The following is a 15,420-nucleotide window of genomic DNA, read 5'->3' as shown; positions in this document are numbered from 1 at the left end:
GCTAAGTGATGTTGGGAAAATAAGTAATCCCTCCAAACCTCAAATTTTTGTTCTGTAAGAAATGAGTAAGGCCTTCCTTAGAGGGGTGTGGGTAGGATTCAGAGATAACCATATAGGGCACTAATTGGAACTCAGTATTTAGAACATAGTACCTGGAACACAGCAGGTGCTCAGTAAATGTTGGTTCTTTATGCCAAGTAAAAATGGCAAAATGGGAATTTGACTTTTACCTGAAAATGTGACCTCAATATAATAGTAGTTCATATTGCAAAACCAAAGTGAAATTAACCTATTTACCAACCAAATTGTGATGGAGTACACTTTTATACCTGTTTATTCATCACAGCCTATGTACCAATTCTAAGGTTATTTTTTAAAAAAAACCCAGTATAATACCATAGTAGATTTTTAAAATAGTAGATTTTTTAAAATGATAATAATTGGTAAGATTAAGGTAACTGAAATTTTTCATATATGTGACAAAATACCAATTTGACTGTTGCCCCCATTATATATCTGTATTTTCACACATGTGTGAATTCTCCATGTGTGGGGCGCCTGGGTGGCTCAGTTGGTTGGGCGACTGCCTTCGGCTCAGGTCATGATCCTGGAGTCCCTGGATTGAGTCCCGCATCGGGCTCCCTGCTCGACAGGGAGTCTGCTTCTCCCTCTGACCCTCCCCCCTCTCATGTGCTCTCTCTCATTCTCTCTCTCAAATAAATAAATAAAATCTTTAAAAAAAAAAAAAAGAATTCTCCATGTGTAATTGATTCCATCAAACTTCAAAACATAAGTGATTTTGAGCAACATGATTTTGCCACCCATTGACCTAAAAAAGAAAGATCTATTGGAAACCAAATCCCAAATTGGGGCTCTTGACTTTGTCCTTGTCTCCCTGTTATTTAGAAATCTTTATCTTTCAGGCAGTTAGACTTTAGGCTCTAAGTCCAATGTAAGCACATATTTATATGGCAAATAAAGAAGTGGAGCAGAATTTGGACATTTATTGTAGGCTACAAGAATTTGTGTAGTTACATTCTTCTTCCAGACCTGCACTATCCAATATGGTAGCAAATGCACTATTGTGCATTTGAAATGTAGTTTGTCTAAATGGAGATGTGTTGTGAAATACTCTCTGGATTTCAACAACCTACTACAAAAAAAAAAAAGAATGTAAGCGATCTCATTAATATTTTTTATATTGGCTATATGTTGAAACGATAATCTGCTGGATGTATCAGTTTAAATACGTTATTATAATTATAATTTCAAAAAAAGAATTTGTGTAGTTAAATAACATTTTTTGGAAATAATAATAGAAACAGCTATCATTTGTTAATATGCTGGCAACTTGCTAACCATTGTATATACACAGAGTCTGTGAGATAGTAATTATCCCACTTGACAGATGTGGAAATCAAGTAGGTTGTGAACTCCAGTGCTTATACTCTCAACCACAGCCACTTTATACTATGTCTAAAAGAATGTATACATTGTTAGTCCCAAAACTATGAGAACTCGAATATGTTATTTACTTTTTCTAAGCCTCAAGTTTCTTATCTGTTACATGGGGAGACTTTTACCTACTTATCCTAGCATTGTTGGGAGCCTTTCACGCCTTAATGCTTCTGAAGCCAAGACACAGTGCCAGGTATATCGTAAGTGTGTAAGTACATGGTATATTGATATTTCTTTCCCTACAAAACTCTACTCTTCTCATAATACTCTTGCTATAACTGACTGGGTATCTTCTTTCAGTTCCTGACTATTATTATGTTTAAGTGATAACTGTGAATTAGGAAATGGGGCTTCCCTGGAATTGCTTTTCTGGGGATGATACTTAGTGCATTAAAGAGTTCACATGCATGCAACACTAAGAAGTATAATTAATATTCCAAATAAGTATATATACAACAGCCTGCCCAGAGTTCCACCCAGCTCCAGACACACACTATGGTCTTCCAGAGTAGCATGGTACAGGGAAGCCTTGCACTTGGAGAAAGCATGAGGTATGAGCTATTGTTGTTGTTCTTGCTGTTTTTATTTTTATTATTCAAGGTCACTTACAGTGCATCTGCCCTGATCATCAACATCCCTGACTGTGTGTAATAGTACGGCTTTTGTATTTCACACCAAAAGTCACTGGGGGTTCTGATCATCAGCTCTAGAAATATGCTACATGCCATATTTAGCCACAGAAGGCATTTTTAGGTTTCCAAGAAAGTGGGAAATATTAGTTTGTTTATTTCTCTGATTCTTTTCCAACATTTTCTTAATGTCTTTTTATTACCTGAATATACTCATAAATCCAGAACAAAGCAATTAAGCCATTTAATATGGCCAAAATGGATGCATAAATGTGGTCATCTCTCAAGTGGTCTCTGTAGTCTTTGGAACCCCACTAAAGAGTATAATCCTGGGGTAGTGGAAATTAAATGAGTAAATATATGTAAAACTCAAAAAGTAAGTGCCTGGCACTGTTAATTATGAAAATGACAGTCATACAGAGTGTAAAACAAATATGGAAGAGAAGAGTGGGGCATAGAGATGAAAGGAATAAAAAAGCAAATGTTTCTTACCCTGTATTCTTTCACAAACAAACCCATGACCTTCTTTTCCACAGTCTTCAAAATACCATTTTCCAGTGAAATGAAAATTAGGATTACTTGATAGCAAGGCACAGAGAGTAATATGTTTTTGAACTTCAGTGGTGTTATGACTTGGAATCTTTAAAAAGATACATATTTTTTTTAAAAAATGGTAACATATAGCATTATTATAACACTGACATTTTTATCAAGGACAATTTAAAAAATTCAAACAGTATTATTCCTTTATTTGCATTTAATAAACCTGTTCACAGATCACTTCATAACCTACAAGGTAAATAATTATTATGATAGTAATTACACTAATGGAACACATGAAAATGATATGTAATTACATTATTAAAATTAATATATTAATAACAGACTAATATAAATTTGTGCCTATAAAGTATAACAAGTAAAAAAATACTTTAGTAAGTATCAAATAGGATCTCTTGGTAAAATGATTTCTAAAAAATAAATCTGAAAACTTACGTTTATTACATCAGATGGAGACCAGTTAGAATATGCCACAGGCTTTCCATTTACCCATTTTTCATAATTATCATTTTGTAACCCTATCCACACATTAGTGGTCTGACCAAAAAGATTCATAGTAATGAAAGCTGAAAAACAGGAATACATTATCAAATTTAATACCATATAAACCATTTGGGTAATCATAGAATTCTGTTTATAGTTATGATTTTATTTAAACGACAGCAAAACTTAATTACCAATCAGTTGTAGGAATTGGTTACTTTGTTCTTATTAGGGTAATGCAGTCTCTTTTACTTCTGTTTCAGTTTAAATTGACACACACTAGCTGGCTAAACCTGGGATTTCATCATATTATTAACAAAACTATTTCCAGTGTTCATTCAGTGCCTTTCTAAACAAAAGAGGATTTATCTACTATACTTAAACTGAAGTATACAATTGTCTAAATATCAAATACAAGTATACAGGTAAATCTAAAGGGATCTAAAAATTATACCATGCAATTATAAAAGAATATACCTCAGATTATGTTAGCCATTTTGAAATACAGATCATAAATATGTCCTTATTTTTTCCACTACTACTGGGGAGACAAAAACCTCCAAAAATCAGCAGTTTATAAGCAATGCAATGTACTTTTACAGATGTCATGATATAAGCCTCATAGGTTAAACTGAAAATTTATGTGTCATCAGCAATATAATACTTAAAATGTGGATTTGGAAATATTAGTATTTGGGGGGAACATTATAATAAATATTTGAATAAAAAAGTTATTTTTGCTTGATTGAACATGGAGTACTCTACCTTGCTCCACCTCATTTTCAATGGCGACTAGTGCTCCCCCTTCTTCAACACAGAAATCTTGAGCGGATGTCCAGTTCTTCCAATCACTTGGGTCTTTGGGGATTTTCACCAAAAGGCACTTTTAAAAAAATGTCCAAAAAAAAGCATTCATTTCCATATTTTCCTAAATGAGTTAAAAACCTCCCAAAGACACTGGGGATCAAACTTTAGAATTCTTTATAATTTTCTGAAGCAGAAATGACTCATTTTTTTTTCTTTGAGCTGCTCCAAAGGTATGAAAGTAAAACAGAGGACCGGCTTTTAGGGTAAGTCAATATTTGCATGCATTTGTATCCGGCAGGAACAGAAGCAAGGATGTGCTTTGTTATGCAGGATATCAGAACAATGTCTTCTGCTCAGTGAAAAACAGTATTCCTTTTTAAAAGGAGCCAGCCTGATTGCAAAGGGTATAGAGGTAGATTTAATTTTTTTTTAAATTTGGAGGTAGCAATTAATAGCTTAGTTCAGTTTTATTTACAAATACACTTCCTCCCTTTAAGTGAGAGAGGAATACTAGGGAATCAAACCGCATCAGGTATTTAAATTCACTAATTACTTGAGTTAGCGATGTGGTTTTTAAGTCCACAAGGAAGAGCCAGAGAAGAAAAACATGAGCACAGTTGGAAGGGAAGCAAGGGCAGAACCAAGGAAACCTAGGAAGGAGAAACAGAAGTCTGTGGAATTTGGCAGTGAGAATTGATTGTTACTCATGAGAGAATCATGTCTGTGGCACGGCAGGGTTAGTCATTATGGGGTGAGAAGTGGCACAGTAACTACTGGACAGGTCAGGTAGGGTCAGTGAAATTTAAACATGTTAATAGGGCCAGGTGGAGTCAGGGGAGAGGGAGAGATAGAAAAGACAGGCTATAGGGGATCAGGCAAATTTCCAGAGAAGTCAGGAGAGACTGTATACAAAGGATATTCCATGTGGACTATTCTCTTATCAATGAACACAGGCAAACCCATTCATAGATAGGTTAGATCTCAAGATTTCGCCACCAAGGAAACCCCAGTTACAAGACAATTCTAGGCTAGTGTGGAAGCCTACACTTGAGAGAGCATCCTTCCCCATCCTCCTTTGGAATGACATCTTTCCTCATCCTTTAATTTCTATATTTGTCAGTCCCCCCACCCTTCCCCATCATCATAAACTCCTTAAAAAGCAGAGAGACTTTTCTTTGCTCTTCTCTGACCATCACAACAAAGAAGTTCCCCAGTAAATATTTATGGAACGTAATAAAAGCCAATAGACCCCTAACTAGTTGTCAAATGACATTCTCAAGCATTCTAGATTTAGTCCAGTGGTTCCCAAAGGGGAGCATTCAATAACGTCTGGAGACGTTTTTGGTTGTCATAGCTCAAGGGGGGAGCTTTGCTATCGGTGAGTAGAGTACAGGGATGCTGCTAAACATTCTATAATGCATAGGGCAGTCCCCTCATAACAAAGAATTATCCAGCTCCAAATGTCAATAGTGCCCAGGTAGTTCTTTTCAGAACTTAATCCTGATCATGTCACTCTTTAGTTTAAAACTATTAGGGATTTTCCATAAATAAATAAATAAATAAAACTATTAGGGATTGTCCACTGTTTTTAGGATAAAAACCAGAAACACTGATGTAGCCTGGAGTTACCAACTAACAGAGGAAGTACATTTTCAATTCTTCTGGTCCTCTTTACCTTGTTTGCTTCACAAAGAAATGGAATTGGCTTTAAAGGATTTTAATTTTATAACAACTATTCCTTTATCTATTTCCTTTCATTTTGTCTCTTTTCTCTAATTACAAATTCCAGAGAGTGGCACACACTAATTATTAGGCAGTCTTATCATTTAATGTGAATTCTTCACCTTGTGTTCAGATAGTCACACTAATGAACCATTCATAAATACCAGTGAACCTCATTGGTTTAGTTAGCTCAATAAATCTTTCCAGAAAACACACACACACACACACACACACACACACACCCATCCTACCCTCCTACTCCCCCATCCCCCCACGTTGGCCTCAGCCACGATTTACTAGATTATTTCTTATTCCCACAACTTCATTGTTTCTTAAAAAACCCAAAAACATATTTACTAACACAGTTTGAAATGGTGTCATTAGTAATTAAAGCAAAGCAGTAAGATGAAGTACAGCACTCAATTTTAAATTGTTTATTTACTTACTAATTTGCAAAATGTGATCAAGTTTAATGCATCCCTTATTATTGCTGTGAATTAAGGATATTCTACTGTATTGCAAACAGGTTTTGAATATAAATTCTTTATCTCAAAGTCATTTCCAGTTCAAAATTTGAAAGTGGAATTTATGACCTTTCTCCCAAACTTCGTCCTTTTCCAGTGTTCTTACTGATGTTGACTGGCAAAGTCAGCCATGTATTTATATAAGCCTGAAACCTGGGAGTCTCCTTGCCTTCCCACTCCATCCCCCTTTCAATTACCATTTAGACATACATCCCATTTCTCAGAGTCCTTTCTCGTTCTTCCCATTCCTGCCACCTCACAGCCTTCACTATCTTAGCCCAAACTACTTCTCTCTTCCCTGGACTATTACAGTAACTTCCCAACCACTCTTAAAACCTTCCTCATCCTTGCCTTCCTCCAATCTGTCTTTGCCATTGCAACTTGAATGATTCTTTTCAAAACTCAGTGCTGATCATGTCCTTCTTTCGTTAAAACCCTTGAGGGGTTTCCTATTGTTCTTAGGATAAAAACAGAAACTCTTTTCATCACTTTTCACACTCTAGTTCTCTATGCTTCCTTTAGTTTCTTCAATAAGTCCATTCCCTCTCACCACAGTACTTTAGCACATGCTATACCCGCCCCCCCCCCCCCCCGCTTTTAATGCTTCCTGTCCTTCTGACCACCTCAGTCAAGTTCTCCAGTTAAAAACTTTTGGAGAACTATGTAACTCCCCTTCATCGCATGTGTCACAGTTAGAGTTATACTCCTGATTGGTTTACTAATGTTTGTTCCCCCTCAAGTCTGTAAGCTACAAAAGAGAAGGGATTGTGTTTGTTTTTCCTCACCATCAAATTATCAACATCCAACATAGTTGAATGAATAACGTGTTAATAATGTGAATACTTTTTTTAGAAAAGAGGAGAGTATTTTTTAAAGGAAAAGCTTTGTTGTGCATGAAATCAAATTTTGGCTAATCCTAAACTAGATGTGCAAAGCAGCCATTAGCACTCAATCCAGATCCTTGTATAAAAATGTGTGAGTAGGAGCACCTGGGTGGCTCAGTCAGTTAAGCGTCTGCCTTCAGCTCAGGTCATGATCCTGGAGTCCCAGGATCAAGTCCCGCATCGGGCTCCCAGCTCAGCGGGGAGTCTGCTTTTCCCTCTGCTCTTCCCCCCATGCCCCCGCTCCTGTTCTTTCTCTCTCCCTCGCTTATACTCTCTCTCTCAAATCAATCAATCAGTCAATCTTTAAAAAAATGTGTGAGTAGAAGCGTAAGAGTTAACCTAATACACACACAAGCACATGCACACTTAGAATTTTTTCTGCTTACAGCTCTGCTGTGATAAGTATCTTAGATGACACACTCTTCTAGGGGTAATCCCGGGTCAAAACTCATATATCATCACAGAGAAAATAATTGATGAAACATTAGAAAAGATGCTTAACTTCTGGTAGCTCAGTTTTAAAACTCTTAATGGTGGATAATCAGTCAACCAACTAGGATTTTTTTCTTAGAAAAAAACCCCAAAAAATTAGCCCTAGGAAATTGACAAACAGGAAGCAAAATTTAGTGGGACATACCATACTGATGCTCATTCAGAACTGTGATGTGAATAATATCTGTCATTGCTACCTCCCAGTTTTCCTTCTGTAACTTTGTTAATCAGGGGAGCCATCCCCATGGGGCTCTCCTCCTCTCCGTTTTCAATCCTCTTATTATCAGTTTTTCTAATGATCTGATAAGCCCACTTATTCCAAGGTGTAGATGACAGATGAGACAATCTCAGAAATATTTCCCTTAAAAATATAGAGTCAAAGCAAAGGAGTGAGACTCCAATGGTGGGATTTTAGCCATCTCTATGCACGGGAAGGCGTGGTGGGTGGGGACACTTGGGGACCCTGTAACCTCACTCTGCAAAAGATCACCTTTTTCAGGTAGCCTGCTGTGACTGTATTTATTAGTCAAATCCTCTGGATGATTCAAAGACTAAGTTGTGCAACTGTTGTGTTGCTGGGCAAATATTGGCTGCACAGTTGAATAACTGAGGGAGCTTTTAAAAAACACTGATACGTAGGGGCACTTGGGTGGCTCAGTCGTTGGGCGTCTGCCTTCGGCTTGGGTCATGATCCCAGGGTCCTGGGATCGAGCCCCGCCTCGGGCTCCCTGCTCAGCCGGGAGCCTGCTTCTCCTGCTCCCCCTGCTGTGTTCCCTCTCTAGCTGTCTCTCTCTCTGTGTCAAGTAAATCAATAAAATCTTTAAAAAAAAAAAAGCGAAACTCTGACTAATATGGAAATAATTTGCAAAAAAACAAAAACAAAACACTGATACGTAGATCTGATGCAGATCAATTAAATCAGAATCTTTAGGATGTCCCCTGCACCTTGACATTTTTAAAACGCTCAGGGGTGATTCTAAATATTTGATCAGGGCTGTGAACCACTAATCTAGCTGTTAATTATCAATAAAGATTTTTTTAAACTTTGAGCTACACAAGGGTTTTTAATCCTGCTCCAATCCTGCTTCAGAAAGTCTTTCTCCTCTCATGTATGTGTTTGCGCTTTACTCATGCCCCTTTCTATTCCTTTCAAAGGAGGCATTCATTTGCTCCCTTGCCTGGAGTCTGCTCCACCATCACTGCTACCATGTCTCTATACATAGATACTCAATCTGCTTACGCAGGAGAAAACATGGACTGGAGTTAAGCTGTGCAGATATAAAAGTTTGGGGGGAGGGTAATAACCAAGGCCTGAACCAAAAACAACCTTTGAGAGTTTCTGAGAATTATTTCTCTAATGCCAAGGATTTGATTTGCTGTGAATTTCCTTAAAATGTCCTCCTTTATATATGGGAGAATTTATGATTAGTAACTAAAACAGTTGTGTTCATACTTTGGGGTTGCTCACTGTCTGCAGCAAAAGTGTGATTTTGAGACAAGATAGGTATTCCTTTGTGGCTGTTCCATACAGAACACTCCAGGATTCATCTGTTCTAATAGTTGCAAGGCAGAAAAATTAACTAAAAATAGACCAAGACCTTAATATAAGAGCTAAAACCATAAACTTCTTAGAAGAAACATAAGAAGTAAATTTTTATGACCTTGGGTTTGGCAACCTATTCTTAGATATGGCACCAAAAGCATGAATAACAAAAGAAAAATTAGATAAATTGGACTTCCGTAAAATTAAAGCTTTTGTGCATCAAGGGACATTAGCAAAGGCAACCTATAGAATGGGAGAAAATACTTGCAAAACATGTATCTGATAGGACCTTAATATTTAGAATATATAAAGAACTCCTACAACTCAACAATAAAAAGACAAACAACCCAGGGGCACCTGGGTGGCTCAGTTGGTTGAGGGGCTGCCTTTGGCTCAGGTCATGATCCCAGGGTCCTGGGATCGAGCCCGAGTTGGGGTCCCTGCTCAGTGGGAAGTCCGCTTCTCCCTCTGCCGCCCCCCCGCTTGTGCTCTCTCTCTCTCTCAAATAAATAAATAAAATCTTAAAAAAAAAAGATGTGGAGAAATTGCTAACATACACTGTTGGCAGGCTTTTAAAATGGTTCAGCCATGTGAAAAACAGTTTACTCGTTCCTCAAAAAGTTAAACATAGAATTGCTATATGATGTAGCAATTCCATTCCTGGGCATATACCCCAAAGAAGTGAAAACCAGGGACTCCAGCAGGTAGCTGTATGCCAATGTTCACTGCAGATTTATTCACAATAACCAGAAAGTGGACAATAACCAGAAAGTGGAAACAACCTAAGTCCATCAACAGATGAAAGGAAAAACAAAATGTGGCATGGAATATTATTCAGTCATAAAAAGGGATGAAGTTCTGATACATGCTATAAATGGATAAACTTTGAAAACATTATGCAGGATGAAATAAGCCAGAAACAAAAGGACAAATATTGTATGAATTCACTTATATGAAATATCTAGACAGGCAAATTCACAGAGATAGGAAATAGATTTGAACTCACCATGGGCCGGAGGGATGGGGAATTGGGAGTTATTGCTTAATAGTTACAGAGTTTCTGTTTGGGATGATGATAAGTTTTGGAAATAAAGGGGATGGTTGAACAACATTGTGAATGTAATTAATGCCACTAAATTGTACACTTAAAAATGGTTAAAATGGCATATTTTATTTTAAATATATGTTACCACAGTAGAATAGCTTTAAAAAGAACTAATTGTCAAAGGTTTTAATTCAAGATTTGGTAATACTCAGTGTTCTATTGAATACTTGCTACATTTTTTATATTGAAATGTATAACTGGTAGATTTTATAGTTTGGGAAAATAGGAATCAGACAGAAAATATTAACTATTAAAAATGTATCTCAATACCATAAAATTTTAGAAAACAACTATATTTTAGAAGATATCTCAGAGTGCCACCAGATTGTGTCATGGGGCTATCCTGGTCTGGTAATTCTTAAATTCTTATACAAAATGGCAACTGTAGGAAAGAGACAAGACTACCAGACTCAAGGTCAGAAAACCTGAGGTTGATTCTCAACCTGACACTTATTTGCTGTGAAGTTTCATAAAAAACACACAATGTTACTAGTCTTGGTCTTCTCATATATAAGATGGGATAACAATTCTGTGTATTTAAAAAAATTCAATAAAATAAGATATATATATTAAATCACCCAGCAAAAATTCTTAGCCACAAGGTGGCAGAAACCCAAATGTTCATCAATGGGCGAGTGGAAAAAAATATGGTATATACATATAATGGAATATTATTCAGTCTCCAAAGGGAAGGAAATTCTGACACATGCTCTAACATGGATGAACTTGGGGGACAATTTGCTTAGTGAAATAAAGCAGCCACAAAAGGACAAATAATGTATGACTCCACTTATCTGCAGTATCTGAAATAGTCCCATTAATAGGAACAGAAAGTAGAATGGTGCTTGCCAGGGGTTGGGGGAGGGGAAGTGAAGTGTTATTGCTTATTGGATTTAGGGTTTTGGTTTTACAAGATGAAAAAGATCTGCAGATTCATTGAATAACAATGTAAATATACTTAATAATATTGCACTACACACTTAAAAATGGTTAAGATGGTAAACTCTATATTATGTAAATTTTACCACAATTTAAAAAAATCAATGCCAAATATGTATTAGGTGCTCAACAAATACATGTAAAATCCTAATGGCCCCATATCACAAATTAACAATGAGAAGAGGATCACAAAGAAGAGAAGGCTCTGCCAAATATAACTGAACATACAGATTGAAAACTGGCCGTCCACAGTCAAAGAGCAATTTCATATTAACATATTAAATCATGACACAGTTTGGGTTTTTCCTTTATCAAAGAATGAAACATTTATAATTTGGGATGCATTTTAATTACTTCCACCTAAGGCCTATAAAGTTATTTTATTATAAAACATAAGGAGTGGAGGGAAAGTCTTGGCCTTAATTGGAGGCAGTATCAGAAATAATAAATCTGGTTTACAATATTCCCACTGGCAATTTAAAAAAAAAATTTCAATTCTGCATGGAAGCACCAGCTTCATGAGGCTCAAGATGACATTGACTGAGTTACATTATTAGTGGGTCAATTCACAAGGCAGGCGGAGCTCTGTGCCTGCTTCAGGCAGGGAAGACACAAAAGGAGAAGATGTAGCCTGTACCCTCTGGAGTTGACAGCTCATTTGGGGGCAGGGCCTAGTTACACAGGCTTGCATGCGTCACACCTAATGAAACAGTCACACAGCACAATGAATGACTGTGTCAATAGCAAAAACTAAGTATACAAATGAAGGGTGGTGTCACGGCTGTTTCTTTATTCCTTAGAGGTTTGCCCCTACCTACATTGAAAACTCAAATCTCTTGGAAGTTGTGACCAAAAAAAATTTCAGGTCCCAGTGGACAACTCCTGGTTTTTTAAAGCCACACCCACTGTTTGATTATGTTCTAAAATAAACATCGACAACACAGAAACAAAGGCAACTTTTTGAAAATGAGTTTACCTTATAGTTAAAATATAGCCATCCTCTAGGACATGTTCCATGTTGTTTTGGGGTATCTTTCTCTTTCTCTATGACCCAAATCTTCTTTCGCTTACAGATGCTAGGCATAGAAACTGAACACTCTTCACTAGCCCAGAGTCCTGGAGGAGTAAATGAGTTAGAAATGACCTGAAACAATGCTGACTCCTTGTAGGCATTCTCCATCACATTTTTATGACAGCTAATGGTTTATCATAATTTTTTAAATCTAGAAATTGAACTAAACTGCTAATGGTAGAGTTCTCTGGTAATAAGAACAAACTGAGCAGGGTGCTAAATCGGTAAATCTAATTCAAGAATGAAGAAGTTTTGCAAATGCAAAACAAACAAACAAACTCCAACTAACTAAAATACTACAATTGAAATCACAAAACTGATTAAAGTTCCGAGAATATTTGGTTTGGTTAACAAAAGAATGTAGAGTAATATTTTTCTTTTAAAATACTCAATATAAGGAGAAAAAAATTCTAAAACAATAGATGATCATTTCTAATTTATAATTCTTTAGAAAATATATAATTTTGAAATATTAACTCAGTAACTTCTAAGAAGAAGCACTTTTCAACCTGACCCTTAAAAAAAGAGGCACACATAGACATGCCCGCAAGAAGATACATCCCAAAGTCCTTAGCCTCCTGGAAAATGTATTTTAATTTAGAAGAGCTATATTTTCAGAGTAAAGGTTATAGAATGCATTTCATTAGCATTCAAGTTATAGATCCCCGAATAGGGCAAGGATGCATGTAAATTGCAAAGGCAGTTTCAGTTTTCTAGTGTGAGGGATATAAGCCAAAAAATGTTGGCATTTTGAAGGAAGGGCTGGAACACTATTTTCAATGCAGAGTAGCTGCTAGTCTTCCAGAATCACAAAACAGCCTTTCTGTAGGCTGTTGTGACACCTGCTGGCAAAAGAGAGCTGATTAACAATGTGGGTTTCCCTTTCCTTTCTCTGCAGATGCCCTTACACCAAGGATTGCTTTCTGTGTTTACCCCTCTCCTGATTTGGGGCACAGGTTCCTTGTGAATCTGTTAAGGGTCAGGAACATAATTACCTTTTATAGGATAAAAAGAGTGGGATGGATATGAGTGGACAAATCAACCCAAATAACACTGTACTAATGAATTGAATTAAATTAAAAAACCCATCTTAAAGGTACATGTATTTCTAAATACAGCCTGGAGATAGTTGGTGTTCTATGTCAAGAAGCAGTTAATAAGCCAGGTATTAAAAAAAAAAATACTGAACTCAATGAAAATTTTTCTTAAATGTGAAAGTGGAAGTAAATTCCACGGGGGTTAAAGTTCTGGCCAATTATAACTGAATTATTATGAAGAGATTTTAAAAATGGGCCCATATTGAAATTTTTTAGAGACTAGTATTTGTCAGGCATATTTTTGACCAGTTTCATTGGGTCTATTTCTGGTGCTGTTTTGGTTCATGGGGAATGACTTATCTGGTTGTAATTCATTTTCAAGAACATGAAAGAATGGAATTAACTATAGGAATGGCCATCATCAACACTTAAAACTAATGAAACTCATCACATTCAATTATAAAGCAAGCTAGCCAAACAAAACCCTCTCACTGAACTAATGCAATGAAGACGAGACTTTAAGCCTTCTGAAAATTATCAGTTTGTGTTATAAACTGAAAAATGGATAAATAAAATAACCTGTTATGGATGAAATGAAACCACATCTCTGGCTCTGATTATTCATAGATCTTTCTCTTCCTTTGTCCCAGTTCTGATATATTACTGGTGCTCCATCTCTCCAGCTGTAGGTAAATTAAGAATTTTAGGGTCTTCTTTTATTCTGTTATGTTCAATCTCCAATACCATTCTTGGAGTTCTGGGGTAATTTTTATTAAATTAAAAAGATACTCATGCCTTTGGTTAGAGAAATGAAAATTCATAAGTTAAAGATAATATTTGAAGGCTATTCAACAATTGATCACTAAGATCTAGTCCAATCATTCTGCAAATAAAACCTGTCAAACAAAATAAAATGCAAATTGATCTAGGTCCATACCGAAATTCATCATTGGCTCTTTCGTCTCGAAGTCCAATCCACCAATTTACACCATACTTTGATAGCTATTAAAAAGAAAAAAAGAAAATGTCAGCATTTATTCTACTTGTTTTCCCTTTTCACTATTAAGATTAATGGGGTTGCTGTTAATAGCTTTCTATTCTTCAGTATTTTACCCAATTATCTAAAGAAGAGTACACTAAGGCCTAGCATCTTGAAAGAACCTGAAACTTCATTATTTTAAAATATTCCCTCCTCATTATGAAGGGAAATTGGAATAAAATATTGAAAATCTTTTGTACAACTTTCCCTATGTATTTAAAAGTAAATTTTCTAACTCCCATAATAGGGCTTTAAAGAGTAATATTGTAAAGTAAAATAGGATATGGACTCCTATTTTTTTTACTAAAAATTTAGTGGTTTATTGTCTCAGTGATTTATAGTTCACTGCATATGTTACACTGTTTGAAAAACAGTTCAAGGCACAAAGACATCAATAGTAAAAAGGATTTTGAATTTTTGGCATTAGTCTGATCGTTAAGTTTTTAAACTGAGTATTAGCACCCTTCCCATTTTAATAGAGACACACGATATAGGACAAAGGAATACTATAGAACTTCCGGTGTTTAACAACCAGAAAATTATTTCTATATTTTACTAATTTTGTACCATTATTTATCACACAGATCTCAGTGCAAATAAAGTATAAAATGAAACAGCATGTTCACACATGTGTGCATGCACACACACACATACACTACAGCAGATGTAATACTGGACTTATGACCCAGGAAATTGAAATTCCCTCTTTACCTATAAAAGAGGAAGAAGCAGTAAGGATTTCTCTAAGACCTCTAAATCAATATACTTTATTGTGTGTGTGCTGTGTGTGCGTGAAATGTAACTTAATTTTTAAGCTAAAAACCTGTTAATTTGAAGGCATTGTATATTTAAATTTGCACTTCATTTCTTCTATAAAAATTGGAGAATACACTTTAAGATATGTATTTTTTTTCCCTCATGAATGTTGGGTCATCATACAACAGAACCTAATAGCTCTCTAACATTTTAATTTATAAACAGGTATTTTTATTCCTTGAACAGTGTGGCTGTCTGCCATATCAGCAATTTGAGAATAACGCAAGATGGAACAACTATAATTTGGGATCCCTGAGGGGTTGTTTCATGGACACGTTCTTACATGCTGAATTTAGATTCCCGTTGTCA

The 15,420-nt window shown here is 36.0% G+C and overlaps 1 protein-coding gene across 8 annotated transcripts in view; it reads right to left on the bottom strand.

The window, feature by feature from the left end:
- PLA2R1 (phospholipase A2 receptor 1) overlaps positions 1-15,420 on the bottom strand; it is a 115,401-nt gene that overhangs the window by 13,197 nt on the left and 86,784 nt on the right. For all 8 annotated transcript variants that reach the window (XR_014143583.1, XM_081814328.1, XM_081814325.1 and 5 more), the window contains 6 exons: positions 14,194-14,258; positions 13,836-13,939; positions 12,124-12,263; positions 3,897-4,014; positions 3,084-3,214; positions 2,580-2,727 (listed from right to left, as the gene is read on the bottom strand). Coding sequence is in view for 7 of the 8 variants with exons in the window: in XM_081814328.1 (XP_081670454.1) it covers positions 2,580-2,727; positions 3,084-3,214; positions 3,897-4,014; positions 12,124-12,263; positions 13,836-13,939; positions 14,194-14,258 (706 nt within the window). In the remaining variant the exon portion in view is untranslated. The remainder of the gene's footprint in view (positions 1-2,579; positions 2,728-3,083; positions 3,215-3,896; positions 4,015-12,123; positions 12,264-13,835; positions 13,940-14,193; positions 14,259-15,420) is intronic.

This window comes from Leptonychotes weddellii, chromosome 3 (genome assembly GCF_054177405.1).
Source record: "Leptonychotes weddellii isolate Sample4059 chromosome 3, ASM5417740v2, whole genome shotgun sequence".
Taxonomy (NCBI): Eukaryota; Metazoa; Chordata; class Mammalia; order Carnivora; family Phocidae; genus Leptonychotes; species Leptonychotes weddellii.
The sequence above is the reverse complement of the archived record's forward strand: the minus strand, read 5'-3'. Positions and strand labels throughout refer to the sequence as shown.